Genomic DNA, 16099 nt, shown 5'->3' with positions numbered 1-16099 from the left:
AATCATCTCTAATGAGATTAAAATAGAAATCAAACCTGCTTTTTGCTGGCCAAATTCCCATCCCCAAAAATACATCACAAAACCAAACTAACAACAAAAGACTGGAGAATACCCAGGGGTGCAGGTTGTAGCCGTGGTGGTCTAAGGACATAGGCAGAAAGGGTTCTTTGGGTGAATCTGATATCTTTTATTAAACCAACTTAAATAGAGTACCCAGAGAGTACCCACACACTAGAACTAACTTGGAAAAAATTCTACTTAACAGCCTTATATACCGATTCTCACCAGAATTTTTCTTGCAGGTATTTTACCTAAAATAACCTGTTGCTAGAGATCTAAGGCAGGAGATGGTAACCTATGGCTTTGGCCAGATCAGGCCTGCAAAGATGTTGGATCTGGCCTGGGGAAAGCCCTGCCTGCCCAGCACAACACAGCTGCATTATGCCGCCTATCCCCTCCACAGTACTCTCACCCACAGGCCTCCCCCCTGCTCTCTTTCTCTCTCTGCAGAGGCTGAGTATCTGCAGTACTGAGAAGTGTGGGTGGCTTGAGCTGGTGGAGGGAGGGAAACAGTGAAGGTGTGACAGAGGTTTGTAGCCCACAGCTAGAAGCCAGATTGCAAGCTCTGGCCTGTGACAGCAAAAGATTGCCAATCCCTGATCTACCGGATTTCTGACCTTCCTGTCTGCAAATAACCCCATGATTCAAAATTCTACATCACAGCAACAACAGAATCCATGTGCAGCCCTAAAATATTTAGAAATAATGAGGACCTACAGAGATCCTAATAATGCAGAGCTGTATTTGCACAAATACAGCTCTGCATGAGGGTGGCCCGGAAAGCAACTAGGTACGATAGAAAATAGAAACAAAGCAGGGTTGGTGGGGGGAAATATAATACTGCACCTTGCCTTTTAAAGCACCCAGCTCTGTACAGAACATAGCTCCATTGTGGCCCAATACAGAGATACAGAATCAGCATTTCTTTAACCCAAGCACATTTCTAAATATAGGAATTTATCACTACTGAGTATGTTGTGGGTGCACATACATGTACGTAATTAATTCTATGATACTGCCGAATCCAAACACTGCTTGAGTGAAGGCAGAACAAAAGAACTACACCTTACCTTTTCCAAGATGAATTTGTTTAAATAAGGCATGTAACCTTGATTGGAAACAGGTCCTTCATCGTCATCTCTAAAATGCTCTTCCAAGGCCACTGGGTCATGGGGAACATTGAGCACCGTGCACAAGTTGTGAGAAAGGACCTAGAAATCGAAGGCACATCAGTAAGTTCACTATTACAGTGAGCCACCCTCCTTTTAGTTTTCTTAATGTAAGAATCTCAAATTTACCACCACCAAAGGATGGGACATATTCTTGTCAGGGTAAATTTTACGCTGGGATTTTTGGGGAAGAAAAATATATTTTGAGAGTTGCAGGGATTAAAATACTTCAAACTGGATGTGTCTACACATGAAATTAATTCAATGAAATAACTCCAGCACAATTTATTGCTCTCAGGTGCAATATTTATATGTGTACCCAGACCGCAGCACACTGAGCCGGGGTAGCATGGCCTTGGCTGGCAGGGGGTCAGGGGGAGGAGGAGGGGGTTCAGCCTGCCAACACAGAGCTGCTCCTGCCTGACTCAACATGCTGTGGAGGGGCTGGCTGGGGCACAAGTGTGCTACAGTGCAGGACTAGCCCGCAAGCAGCCCTGCACTGTAGCAGCCTCATGCCTCAGCCAGTCCCAGTCACTGTCTGCATGTGCATTGTGGTGGAGTAAATAACTCCACCATAGAACAGCACTAGTGTCAAGCAGTACTATCCTAAAGCAGAGTTAATTAGTTTACTCCAGCCCAATAATACCACTCATGTAGACAGTGATGCTTTACTGCAGAGCTAATTAGGCAACTCCACAGTAAGCATCTCCTGTAGGTGCACCCACTGTAACTTTGTTAACAGGAACATAATGGTTACAACAGGCATGTAGCCATGCAAAGAATACCTGGAATGCTGACATTTTCAGAAGTAAGGGAATCTTAGAAACATGGTATTCCTACTTCTATGAAGATACTATATACCAAGAAGGAAATGATAAAAAATAACTATCTTCTCGGATTATACCTATTTGAGATGTAGCAAATAGGACTCAAGTTTCAATAAACCTCTCAGTTTATGGAGGAGTGCCACTTGTCAGATGAAGGTATTAACTTTCAGTCTCTCATCTACTTCCTTTTTATAGTTACTTTTCAATATTTCAAGTGTTTCAACTAGGAAAAAGTAAACAATGTCATATGAAGGAAAAGAGCTCAGAAGAGACTTTTCAACTCTTCATTTTAAAACAATATATTTGCATGTGTTATTTTGACAGTTTCACCCACAACCTCACGCCTATTCTAGTAAATGACCTTAAAAGGCTCCATGCTTGATTAGTTTTAAGGAAGTACAAAAATTCACAAAAATTAATTGGTAATAAATGCCTTTAAACCTTTCCAAAGTATATTGTGTTTTACAAGCAAACAACTGCCTATTCACTAACACACTGGTCTCACAGAATGCAGAACTGGAATCATATTTACTTTTGTGCCATGAACCTAGTAGCATCTACAGTGTAAATAAAAATTACAACGCTTCTCAAACACAAATACTGTACGCTTTCTTTTGCTTCCCTTGTGAACAGGTTCCCAAAAAATCAAAACAACCTGCTTAACAGCTAGCACAACAGGGCTTATTAGGTACCGAACCTACTCTCATTCAAGTTGCAGGGGACACTCCTGTGATTTTGAATGATACAGATTCATCCTTCTAAGGATTATATGCTTTCTACAGCTATAGAAATCAGATTAAGAATTTAGTCTCATATTAAGAACAGACAGAAACTGTAAATTTTCTCCCAATCTGATACACAAGAACTGTTAATAGAAATGCACAAAAACACAGAAAGATGCCAACTAATTAAATAGAAATAAAATAGTTTACATCTTTTTAATAAATGCATCCTGCCTACTTAAAAAAGTCAACCCCCACCTTGCAAAGAAAGGCTGCAACCAAAATTACTTAGATATATAATGTTCCTCTGTTTGCTGGGTAAGTACAAAATTAAAAAATAGAACAAGGAAGAGAGAGAGAGAAAGTAGTAAACAAATCTGCAGATGACTTAAAGCAGGTATATTTAGCTGGCTACAGAGATAGCAGTTCAGAATAGGCTAGCTGCAGAACAAGAAGTAGAAATATGTTTCAAGTCTCTCAGTTTGTGAGCCAAGAAAAAAGTACCTAGGTTACATACTTAATCTAGGAATAATTCTGGTTTGTTTTCAAGTTAAGTTACATTAGAGTTTGTAGGGTAGGAAACAAGCAAAATGTAAGTATTCAGAGTATGAAATCTTATCAAGACCACCAGCAGTTCGAAGAGGGATTCCTCCCTGCCCCCAAAATGCATATTTTCCATTTACAAAAATCACAAACTTGTATGAAAAAACAGTCCTTATGCTTGTACATTAAATACAATAAAAACAAATTCCACACGGCATCAGATCAGTGGTCCATCTAGCCAGGAAGTTTCTGTCAATGGCAAGTACTAAATGCTTTAGAGAAAGCGTACATAAATACCAGGCAAGTCTAGAATGATCTGTTCCCTGCCATACCCTCCCTGGCCTCAACTTTCATTAGTTTAAGGATGTCAGAGAACATATTCCTGACTGGCTAAATAATACTGCCCAACAGACCTGACCTCCATTAATCTGTTTAATCCGCTTTAGAACCTAGTTCTACTATGTGCCTCTACAACCTCCTGTGGCAGCAAGTCCCATACGTTAATTGCTGCGTAAAAATGGTACTTCTCTTGTTAACTTACCTCACGATTTCAGTGTGTATCCCATAGAGCTTGTATTCTGGGACTTAGCTGATTAACAGTTCCCTATTCACTTTATCCACACCCTTCATAATTCATGATGAAAACACACTGACATGTAACAAAGACTTAAGGAACAAAAATTGGTACTGCTAGCTATTGGCAGTCATTTAGATTAAAAGCCAAATTTTCAAGACAGTAAAACGGTCTCTGCAACCATGTGTCCATGTTGCAAACTGCACAAATAATCAGCCATCCAGGCGAAAAGAAAAAAGAAAAGAAAAGAAAAAACTGCATTTACGCAACGTCTGGTCTTAGACTGTACACAAGAATTCAAGTGAACAAGAATTTTGGATAGACTTCCAGGGAGAAAGGTGGGGGAGAAGCAGAAGTGGGGTAAAACTTGGTCTTATGTATCACACTGACCGTGCGAAAGTGGACTTTAATATATTGAGGAAAGATGCTATGACCCTCCTGGACTCTCCTAAAATGCACATTTCCACTTCAGTGATCAGAAGCATTAAAGCAATTTTTCCTGTTCAGTCTAGTCTTTCACCAACTTATTATGTATAAGTGGACAATCATCTTAAAAAAAAACCTAAACAAACAAAAAACCTGATGCACACAAACAGAAATAAAGACAGCCCACTTTCAACATGATGTTTCCCTTCTACTTATCTGTTTGGTGAAAGTATCCCGAACACTGAAGTCCAACTATCTAACACAGTGAAAAAGAATGGCATCCTCTCTTCCTCTGATCAAGGCCTTTCCTGTTTACCTATCATCTACAGGAGATTAAAGGAGAGGGAGAAATCTGTCTGATTCAGGCAACTAGACTGCCCATAATAAACATATTGCAAAAATATTCAGAATATTCTAATCTTGATTTACAAAAATGTTACTGACAACAATGATGAAATATTCCACACATGCAGTACTTTCTTGCCATCTCAGTTCTTACACTTATATTCCCTCTCCAATTTGACTGACTACTGCTGTCCTAAGTCTGAAGGAAACACTTGGGTGGTTTCAACAACTGGAAACCAATTACCCAGGAAGGGACTCTAACTTCCCTCCTAAATTCAGTGCTTTCTTTTCATGATTCAGGAAATTCCTTGATTCCTTCCAAAGCCTGGCATTCTTTGCAGTGGCAGGGAGCCAACTTTTTTTCTTGCTATGCAATATGTTTAGTAAACTCTGCCCCAAGATCTTACTTCTCTTTTTTCAGTACATTAACAGAACCAGCATATCATCCATTATGAGTAGTAATAATAATAAAATGTAGTACTAGTTTAATTAGGGTACTAAAATGTATTTGTACTGCAGAATCTCTATCAACTGTGAGAAGAAGGGGAAAAAAAACTTTACCAGTAAGAATCACTCTTCTAGTGGCCACATAGTTGCTAAGCAACTTTTTATTTCAGTACTTATTATGCTCTTCTGCCACGTTTAATAATCCACCTTCATGCCAGAACCACTCTCTTTCTGTGCCAGACACTTGTCTTTCCAGTTATGTTGTAGTGAGCTGTAACTGAGTAGTTTCACCAGCAACAAGTGAAGGTAAACAAAGATGGATCACAAAGGTTCGGAAAGCATCCTGGCACCTTGCGAGACATACCAGATTGGCTTACTTCTTTTAAAGCAAGCTTACTTGGAGTCTGTCTGTCCAAAACAATTCTACTTCTGTTATTTTAAAACCACTTAGTTCCTGATCCAACACTTATGCATATACTTAACTGTAAACAGACGGGCCCATTTACTTTGGACACTAACATTTTCTACTGTTCCCCAAAGAAAGACATGCCTGTTTGTCAGCTTTAGCATGAGATACTAAGTTCTCCATGTAAAAGAGCATTTGTTGACAGTGTGACCAGAAAGAGAACTTCACACTGGCCATGATTAATATTTTCAGCACTACTTTTGTCTTTGTAGGAGAGTGTTTTCTCCCTCCCAACTCCTTTATAAGGCTTAAAAAGAAAGAGGTTATAGAACCTTACAATTCTACTCAGTAGTTTCATAAGGATTCATAACTAGATGCATCGGGACTGTACCTCTGACACTGTAGACAATCTAGCCAGTTAACTCAAGCTTCACCCTGAAATGCTTTTTCTTTTCCTTAATCCTTGTGAACCCTAACATCATCCTGCCTGTTACAGAGGCCTGTAACTGGGTATCATTCTAGATTGACCTATCTTGAGGTCCTCATCATCAGACTGTCTAATTTGTAGATTCTGTCAATGTAACACTGCTGTGAAACAGCCATTCCAGTCCATGCTTACATCTACAACTCTCATTCAGAGTCTTGCCATCTTAGGTCTTCATTAATTCAGCATCCTTTTCTCTGGCTTGAACAAATACAGTCTCCCTCCTCTTCTATCCATTCAAAACACCACTGAAAAAAATAATCTGCTGTCCTGTCACTTTGAATGTCTTTTCTACTCCCCCTTTCTCTACTGCAAATATATGCCACTTACTTGTCTTCACTCCCAAAAGCCTTAATTGCAGCCCATCCGTACCAGACCAGCTCCTCTTTCTATCAGAAAGTCAGCTTCTGCGTCTAAGTAGCCCACAATACCAGCCTACCTCTAAGTTGCCAGAATTCTCAAACAAGTGCTTCTATCTTTTATGCTTTTCCTAACCTTGAAAGGAGTTTCCCATAAACATCCCTCATTATCTTCCTTCAAGCCCTCTTTAGAACTCCCATTTTATGACATCTACAAAACAATTTAACAGGCTGCTATCATGCTGATGCACACAAACTCATTGTTTCTTTGTATTCCTCCTTGACCTGTATAAATCTAGCCACTGTCATGTGTCTTGGAATATAAACTCTTGGAGTCAGGGTCCATGTTTCCGCCCTGTGTTTGTACTGCACATAGCACAAAAACATCCTGGTCTACAATTACTGCCCCTAGCCACCCCAAAGACAGATATATAAAATTGTAGTCCAGTTAAAATAATACTAATGATTTATAATAATAATAATGAGTCAGAATGACTCATTATCCTTAAATACTAGAAGACATCAATTGTCTTATTATGGTCCTGCCCACTTTGCTACAGACTGCAATTCTTTATTGTATAGTCTAACTTCCTCCTTCCTGAGTGGGCTGTCTCTCTCCAACCACACCATCCTTGTTTCAATCACACCATCCTTCCACCACACACTCACTTTGATTACCCACTTTTATTATTATTATTTAGATTTATATTCCACCCTACCCAGAAGGGCTCAGAGCAGCTTGCAGTAACAAACATCCCACAAGATAAAAACAAAAAAACCCCAGCACACTCCCCAGTGGACACCCTAAAACTTTAAAACTCCATCCTACTCCACCCACTCCCTCTTCCCAGTCTATTACCCCAGGCAGCAAACCCTTGGGCCCATCTTAACTGTGTTCTTGTATCTTCTCACCACGTGCACTGAACTACTGCTCCATACTTGATACCTATCTTGTTTCTGCCCTGCCTATTGTATTAATCCTGTATCGCCCAGCAGATTTCCATCAGAACACTGGCTTACACTTTCAAAGGCAGCTATGACCTTGGTAGGTTCATTTTTGGCAGTTAACTTGGCAGACCAAAAATAGGCCTGATTTTCCAAAATCATTGGTCACACACATTCCAACAAGTCACCTTTTTTAAAAGTAACTTGAACTGGACACCCAAAAACACTTTTCAAAATCTAGACTAGGGGCTGTCAACCTATGGTCTACAGGCCAGATGTGGCCCACAGTGCCATTTGATCCAAGCCAAGGATAATGGAGCTTTCTCCACACGGGTGCAGAAAGCAGCAGCAGCTGAGTTTTAGTGCCTGCTCAACTCTGACCTGAGTTATAGCCCACAACCTATGAAGGTTGTACACAGCACATGAAGTGTGCTGACTGCTGATCTAGACCACTGACAGAAAAAGAGAGAGAGAGAGAGAGAGAACATGATAAGAAATAGTTACAAAAAAAATATCAAGAAATGGTTATGTGAATATAGTTTGTAAATATAGTTCAACTTATGTAACTTCTCAGGGCACATCTATGCCACACCAGGGAAGTGTCACCGAGGCATGCCTCACTTACTCCTCGACTGCATGCTGAAAAAAAGTCTCATAGGTCATTACAGTGGTGCTAAGCCTGCCTTCCCCTCCCCCAAAAAGCAGTTACTGTACATGACATTTTTGGCATTTCATACATGTGAAGATGGACTGTGGAGGCAGGCATGTTTTCATGGTGGTGCTCTCTAGCATGGAGCAACACAGTTTAGGGATGCTGTTCAAATTCAATCCCATTGCTACACTACCAGAATAGCACTTAATACTACAAGCAAACTTAGCAAAGTCCAACAGGAAGCACTGGGAGTACTTTCCAAAATTACCAACTGACAACATAAAACATTTTAATTCTAAAAAAATTCACATATTTAGACACTACAGTGTGCAAAAAAGATTAGATCAGATGTAAAGATAGCAATACAAGTGCCTGCCTGTAGCTCCTACTACAACCACCTTAGAAAACTGAAGCCATAATTACATCCACAAAAGTTATAGTGGTTTTGCTGTATTGGCATGTGAAAGAGCATGGGCAATATGAACAAAACAATGATGTTGTTTATATTTAGCATGCATAACTTAAGAACAAGAAGCAGCGTAAGAGCTTAATTTTTTTGCTGATTTGGAGAAAAATTAGTTATTGGTGCAATGGCAAAATACTGATTAAAAAAAAAAATCAGTGTGTGTTGAAAGAGAAAATTTTAAACTACACTGGAGTACTGATTTTGCTTTAGTAACACCAATATTTTCACTTAAAAGACTCACCAATAGGAGTAAAGAACTACATCTTCTCTGTTCACTCCTAGGCTCTTTACTAGTAAATTGAGAGACAACAGAACTAAATTGTTAGCTGATAAGGGACGAGGGAGATTTCATACAAGTAACTGCCTCATGAATCACATGAGCTTGGCTCCTCTCCAGACAATACAGTAGGGGAATGAAAGGACCAGCCAACTTGTTTCCATTACAGTACTTTCTACTTCAGTTACATTCAGTTACTGTCAACATAAGAGATACACACCTCTACTGCATATGCCCATTTTTATTCCATATTAAAATGTCACTTCTGGAAGGCAAACACAATAACTGGGAAGATAAATTAGAATGCCTTTTTTTCAGAAATAGTGCTGTACTGCATTTGCAATAAAATTAATGGATCAGCATTGTACCCTATTGTCCAAAAAAGCTTTTGTTTCCTGCACAAATACCGGAACATTTCACTGCTGAACACAATATTAATAGGAGGGCATTATACAGGCATGCACAACTAGAGAACCATCCCCAATTAGTTTACACTTAAAAGAAGGAAAGTTTATATGTAGTTGATTTTCCTTCCTTTTGTGAATGGTAGGCTTGCAAGTAGTAAATATTTACATCTTGTTCTTAGAAAACAGAGTTATTTCACCAGACTTCTACACCACTTTTTGGCAGCAGAATCTTGTCAACATTAAACATATTTCCTCCTAATTCTTCAAATATCTACCAATCAATCAATTTTTCAGCATACCCACTGCCATGTTACCTGGACACTGTGTCCTACAATATAACACTAGAAAAAAATTATAAGTCTAGTAGCACTAAAAAAATAGTATCATTATAATAAAATGTCTTCCCTGTACAATCTACTACCCCTAGATTAGACAGGAACGATTTTTAGTTATCCAGAGTACATGGAGCACACTCCTCACTTTTCCAATCCGGAACACTAATCTCATAGGGCCAGTATATGAACTCCTTATTTTCACTGGTTAATGACCTCTCAAACTGGCTGTTAATCTGATTTTATTTTCATGAGTAAATGCTAAAACTAAGGCTCTCCAATTTGAACATGAGATCATAGGGTAATGACCCTGAAATATTAATTTCTGAGCAGAAAGCCAGTACCTTCAATTATGTTGCTTGGTGCACTGCAAAGACTAAAGCTAATTTTTTTATTCCAGAAGTATTACAAATACCGAAAAGTTTTAAGAGAATGTTCTGTAAGTAATAGAGCAGATAATTATATTTAACATAAGCAGTACCCAACATGCTTACTTTATGGAAAACTGTCAAAGAGGACAAAACCATTTCCTTTATGCTCTCCTACACTCAAGACAGAATAATTAGAGTAAAGGGGAACAGCTACTGCAAAACATAACTAGAGGAGGGAGACAGCATACACTGTAATGAGGCAATACAATTGCAACATCTAAGGCATCTCTGAGCTTGACCCAACCCAGGGAAGAGCAGCAACAAAGATCCAGTTTCATGGGTTTTAGAGTAAGCCATACAAGCTCATCTGTGACCTTGCATCTTAGGGAGGCTGGCTCACACCCAGAGCCTAGACCACTGTTTTCATTACATGTATTACTTCAGTTGGCTAGATCAAAGCTTTGGCATGCCTCTAAGAGCTACAACCACCCCTGGAGATTGCAGTGCAGATGAGAACACAGCTCTGGACATGCATATCAAGACAGGATAGAGCAAAGACTAGTGCCACATCAAGAAAACAGGAGTCCTCCAGAAGTCATGCTAGACCTAAAAAATTAGAATATTTGTCTCTACAACCAAGTTAATTTAGCCCCAGGTTTCCCACTGTAGTACTCTTATTGACCCTGCTGCAGAACAGAGAGAGTCTAGTGTTTCCTGGAGGAACTATGGAGGCTAGAGCTGGCCTAGAGCTTATCTCCATTACCCTGTCAACTTGAGCTGTAACTCAAGCAGTTCTGCCACATTCTGCCTCCTGTCTAACACAAAAACTCTCACTTGAAGTTAAACTGGGCCTTCCCAAGAGCTGCTGTGAAGGGTAAAGAGGTGTTGGTTCAATCTTTAAGTTGTGCTGATGCTATAGCAGCACAGTAGGAAGGCAGTGATTCCATTTCCTAGAGGCAAGGATTTTTTTTTAAAGTGACACCTTTTATTGAACCAGCTGCTTAATTGGGAGACCTTAGATACACATTTCCTGGACCATCACAGCTACAACACTCCACATGCGCTATGAATCCAATTAAGTTGTGTGGCACTGAATGCAGTCAGTCAGGAAGCCATTAGCCAAGCCTTCTTCCCGCTACAGGTTAATCCTCATCCTGCCCACAAGCCTTCAACACAATCATCTACAGCTCCAGTTATCAACAGGTGGACTGTTCCTATTCAGGATATTCATATAGCCCAATACTTCCCACACTTTTTTGTCAGCCTGACCCCATTTATGGTCCCATTTCCTCAGCATAGCCCCCCACCCCCGCAACCCCATCCATTGATATTGCAACCCAATCTGAGGTCACACCCGCAGTTTAGGAACCGCTGATCTAGCCCAACTCCTCCTCCTCTTCTCCAGCCTGCAAAGCCTGGCTGGGATCAGGTACAGTGAGCTAGCTGCCTGAGCTCTTTGAGGAGCACAAGCAACAATTGCTGTATTTGGGGTCAGGAAGGAATTTCACCCCAGGGTCAGACTGGAATAGGGGGGTTTGCCTTCCTCTATAGCAGGGGTGCAGCCCTCTGCCCGGGACCTCTTGAGTGTATACTGACAACGTTTTATAGAAGCAGGACGTTGGCTGCCCTGGGTCCCCTGCTTGACCGACGGCAGGGTAGGGTGGGTCGGGTTGAGAGTTTAAGATTATGATTTGTACGGGACGGTTTGAACAGAGTTGATCCTGCCTCAGGCCAGGGCTCACACTGGATGCCCTCTGGAGGTCCCCACTAGCCCTACTTCCCCAACAGGCAGGCAAGGTTCTTTGGGGAGAGGTGACATCTTTCCCCACACTCAAACTCAAGTATTTGAGTTGGCCCAATAAAAGATACCACAGCTCCCCAAAGAGCCTCGCCTGCCTATGTCCTTAGACCAGGGGTAGGCAACCCCTAGCACGCATGCCAGAGCATGGCGCACAAAGGCGTTTTGCTTGGAGCTTTCCCCTCGGGCCCTGCCACAACGAGGATCAGGCCCCTCACGGGGGTCGGACCTGATGATCTGTTTAGGTCCCTTCCGACCCCAAGTACCGTGATGGCTCCCCTCCGGTACTCCCCGGCACGCCAACCTCTTGCAGGTCAAGTTTGTGGGTGTTTCTGGCACCCTGACCAAAAACACTGACAACCCCTGCCTTAGACCAGGGCGGCTACAACCGGCCACCCTACTTCTCCTCTGACTAAGGGCTTCGGAGCCCGGGGAAGAAGGCGCAGCACGGCTGGCGCCTCTCCACCACTTCTCCTGCGGGACGTGCGGGAGGGAGGGAGGAGCAGCGCGGCGGCCCCGGGCAGCTCCAGGCCTGCAGGCGGCCGGAGCAGACAAATGCCAGGGGAGCGGGCGGGGATGTCGTGCCTGCCGGATCAGAGAGGGGTGGGAGCCGGGCTGCCCCACGGGTCGGGGCGGGACCGCTCACCTTGAGCTGGGACTTGGAGACCTTGCCGCTGCGGTCCAGGTCGAGCGCGGTGAAGGCGTGCCAGATGGCCTTGAGCAGCTCCTCCTTGAGCCCCACCATGGCTAGCTGCCTGCCGCCGCCAGCCAGCGCCGAGCTGGCTGCTGCGCCGGGGCGGGCGGGAGCTCCCGCGTCCCGCACCCACGTGGCGGGGCGGGGCTGCTCGGCCCGGCCCCGGCCCCGGCCCCGGCCCCGGCCCCCGTCCGGCTGTGGTGTCCCGGCAGGCAGGAGCGGGCAGGCACCCAGCCGTGAGGCTGGAAGGGACCCCGGGAGCGGCCCCCCGCGTCCCAGAGAAGAGCGTGCCAGCTATGGGCAGTGCTGCAGACAAAGGAGATGTCAGCAGAGAGCAGTCAGGACTAACGCCAAGGTTGGAGCTAGCTGAGGCAAACAGGGAAGAATTGCCCAATGAGTGAAGTTGCATCTTTTCTTCAAAGGTCATTGTATCATTTCTGTTTAAGTCATTGTTCATTATATTGCTCCATCGGTTGCATTCAAAACAGCCCCTTTGTGCTTCTGTAGGGTTGTTGGGACCCCTGCTCGTGGCCACGGCCAATATTTGCACAATGGGCCACTTTCTGTGCTGCAAATCGATATACACTATAAAGCATTAGTTGAGGAAAGCATTCACACAGAGGTAACGCATCAGTAAAGCTTTTGCATGGAGGCAAACAACAGCCACCACGTTGGGCATTTCGGAGGATCTGAAGTCATAAACTGAGATGTGAGCTGTAAACCAGGGGGTCACCCACAACTAAAGTGCCACTACTTGTGGGAGAAACTGATACCGAACCTGCTCCCAGTTAAGTCACTGGAAAGCTCCCACACACTGCAATTACTGCTAAACACCATCCCAGATGAGCAGCTCAAATAAAGTTTCCTAAAATATGTATATTAAATTAACTCAGGAGAGAAAAAAAGGAAAAAAATAAGACCTATTGATAGCTGTGGGAGTAGATGCCGCTCCAAATCTCCTGGGGGCACTCAGTGTGCCCAGTAAGATGAACCCTTTGTGTGTTAAAAAGAATATTGTTTTGACTAGATAATGCAAAATGAGAGCTGCATGATACAGTGGGACAAAAAGAGATCATTATACACTTTGTATCAATCTGATATCAAAGACTTCGCACTAAATATGAATGTACCAGATCTTGAACTATTGACATCAACAGCAGCTAGAAAACTGACTTCACTGAGCATAGGATCAAACCCCATATTGTTAAAAGATAAGCATGTACATAAATCTGTGCAGTGTCAGGGTCATTGCCCCTGGATTTGTCTAATCCAACTGACCAAATCCATCCCTGCTGTGACTCAACACCTCAACAAACTTTTGGTTGATCTTTTACATCTCATAGTTGAAATCATTACACCTTATCACACAATCCTCTTCCTTAAACTGTAAGCTCCCTATAAGCATGGCATCATAAAGTGTCAGAGACACATAAGTAATAAAGAATAATAGTGATCATGGACAATACCACAGTGTTATATGAGCAAATGCTAAGGTTTGCTTTTAAAACCCCATTGTACTGAAGACACTGACCCCATGTCTTTTAAAACAACTGGGTATGACTGCACAGGTGGCACCACAAAGCTCTGCAATCTGCCACCGCACGAGGAGTAGACGGTAGGGCTGTATGAAGCTTCGGTCCCTGATTTCATTCAGCAGAGATTTGGCCCAGTTCAGTCCGATTCGATGGCCAAATCTCCAAATCCGAATAGAATCAGAGAACCCTTTAATCTCTCCAAATCGAATCGGAATCCTCCAAATCGATTCGGAGAGATTCGGAAAGATTTGGAGATTCAGGTATAGACACAGCTTTAAATGTTTTTTCTACATACCTCTAGGTAGCAGGGGCTCATGAATGCTGCAGTGCTGGGATGGATGGAGCATCCCACAGGAGTGTGGGGGGCTCCCCAGCGTGCTCAGCAGCAGACACAGAAGTGGACCAGAAGCACTTCCAGTCCACTTCTGGGTCCACTGGGGAGAGTGCTTGGGAGCCCTCCCTGGCCCCCCATGGCTCAGTGACTGGTGCTTCCTGGGACTGGGGGGGGGCACCCAGGGTCCCCCCGTAGCCAATCACTGAGCCAGGGGGGTGCAGGGGGGCCCCCTGTGCACTCCCCGGCATACCCGGAAGTGGACCAGAAGTACTTCCAGTACACTTCTGGGTTCACTGCTGAGCACGTTGAGCGCCCCCCTGCATTCCTGCGGGACGCTCCATCTGCCCCAACATCGCAGCAATTACGAGCCATGCCTGCTACCTCAAGGTATGTAGAAAAAAAACTTTTAAAGCTGTGTCTATGTCTGCATCGCTGATTCTCCGAATCAGCATCGAATCTTCAGATTCGGATTTGGCCTAATTGAATCGGGGACAGTGATCTGAATCAACGAATCAAATAGTCCCTGATTTGGGCTGAATCCAAATCCAAATCTAATAGGGCCCACTTCGCACACCCCTAGTAGACAGATGATAACACAGAGTATCACATGCAAAATTGTGTATACCCCCACCATTTGTCTAGACACCAGAGGAAGTCTGTCTGTTTTTTTGACAACACTTGTATAATTATCATGCCAATAAAGTATAACTGAATTTTAAGTTACAAAGCTAGAGACATAAAAGTTGTATGACATCAGTGTGCCCACCCCCTTCCTGTGCAGATGTGTGAAAGTTGAGATGTATATCAAATATCAAACAAGAAATGCTCTTGGTTTTTGATGAAAAAAAAGTATCTAAAATATTGGTGAAGTGTACATGCAATAAAGATCTAAGCTGTGTCCAGTCTGAGATAGAGATGTCATCATTGATATAGAATCATAGAAAATTAGGGTTGGAAGGGACCTCAGGAAGTCATCTAGTCCAACCCCCTGCTCAAAGCAGGGTGATCCTCAAATACATCATTCCAGCCAGGACTTTGTCAAGCCAGGCCTTAAAAACCTCCAGAAATGGAAATTCCACCTTCTCTAGGTAACTCATTCCAGTGCTTTACTACTCTCCTAGTGAGAAAGTTTTTCCTAATATCCAACTTAAACTTCCCTTGCTGCAACTTGAGCTCATTGCTTCTTGTTCTGTTATCTGCCACCACAGAGAACAGTCCAGCTCCATCCTCTTTGGAACCCCTTTCAGGTAATGTAGATAAGTTGAGATGACCAAACAGACAAGTTCTATGTTGTCATTATTTTCTCTGGGTAATATTAAGACTTCTAATCTCAGGGAAGTTAATGGTAACATTTCCATTGTCTTTCATGGAACAAAAAATTGTCTTTTTTCTTCCTGTAATTTTTTTAATACTGTTTAGCAACAGAAAGCTCCAGAAGCTGAGCTGTCATCATGGTAAAATATATATTCCTGTTTGGTTTGCTGATTATTTCAGATTGTTCATCAAGGCAGTCTTTCCAGATTCAGTTCACACAAAAGAATTGTATAGCGGAAAAATTAAAATGTGCATTGTCCCATCTGATCTGCACCAAACACACACAAAGTCAGATCTTGATTTTGCCTTTCAGCACAGATTAAAGTAATGCTGCCAACAGCGATATTAGCATCTGCATCATGAGTACGCATCCTTTTTGGAAGGAAGAGTTACAAACGTGATCTTCAGCTCTGAGAAGCTATCTTTGGTTAGGTGACTGCGCTGGGATTAAGCAGGCCTATGTTAATTTTCTACAATCTGCTTAACTTCCTTCTGCAAGTTACTTAGTACTTTTGTGCCCCAGTTTTCCTTTTGGAAAAATGGCCATAATAGTATTTACAATGCGGTCATCTTGTCTATTTGAATTATGTATTCTTTGGGGCACCAGCTTTT

The 16099-nt window shown here is 42.7% G+C and overlaps 1 protein-coding gene across 1 annotated transcript in view; it reads right to left on the bottom strand.

Moving 5' to 3' along the window:
• SWAP70 (switching B cell complex subunit SWAP70) overlaps positions 1–12423 on the bottom strand; it is a 70019-nt gene extending 57596 nt beyond the window's left edge. The window contains exons 1-2 of the mRNA XM_006277490.4: positions 12257–12423; positions 1131–1271 (exon numbers count right to left, since the gene is read on the bottom strand). Of these exons, the coding sequence (XP_006277552.3) occupies positions 1131–1271; positions 12257–12355 (240 nt within the window). The 5' untranslated portion in view covers positions 12356–12423. The remainder of the gene's footprint in view (positions 1–1130; positions 1272–12256) is intronic.
• Positions 12424–16099: the final 3676 nt, after the last annotated feature.

Source organism: Alligator mississippiensis, chromosome 2, assembly GCF_030867095.1.
Source record: "Alligator mississippiensis isolate rAllMis1 chromosome 2, rAllMis1, whole genome shotgun sequence".
Lineage (NCBI taxonomy): Eukaryota > Metazoa > Chordata > Crocodylia > Alligatoridae > Alligator > Alligator mississippiensis.
The sequence above is the reverse complement of the archived record's forward strand: the minus strand, read 5'-3'. Positions and strand labels throughout refer to the sequence as shown.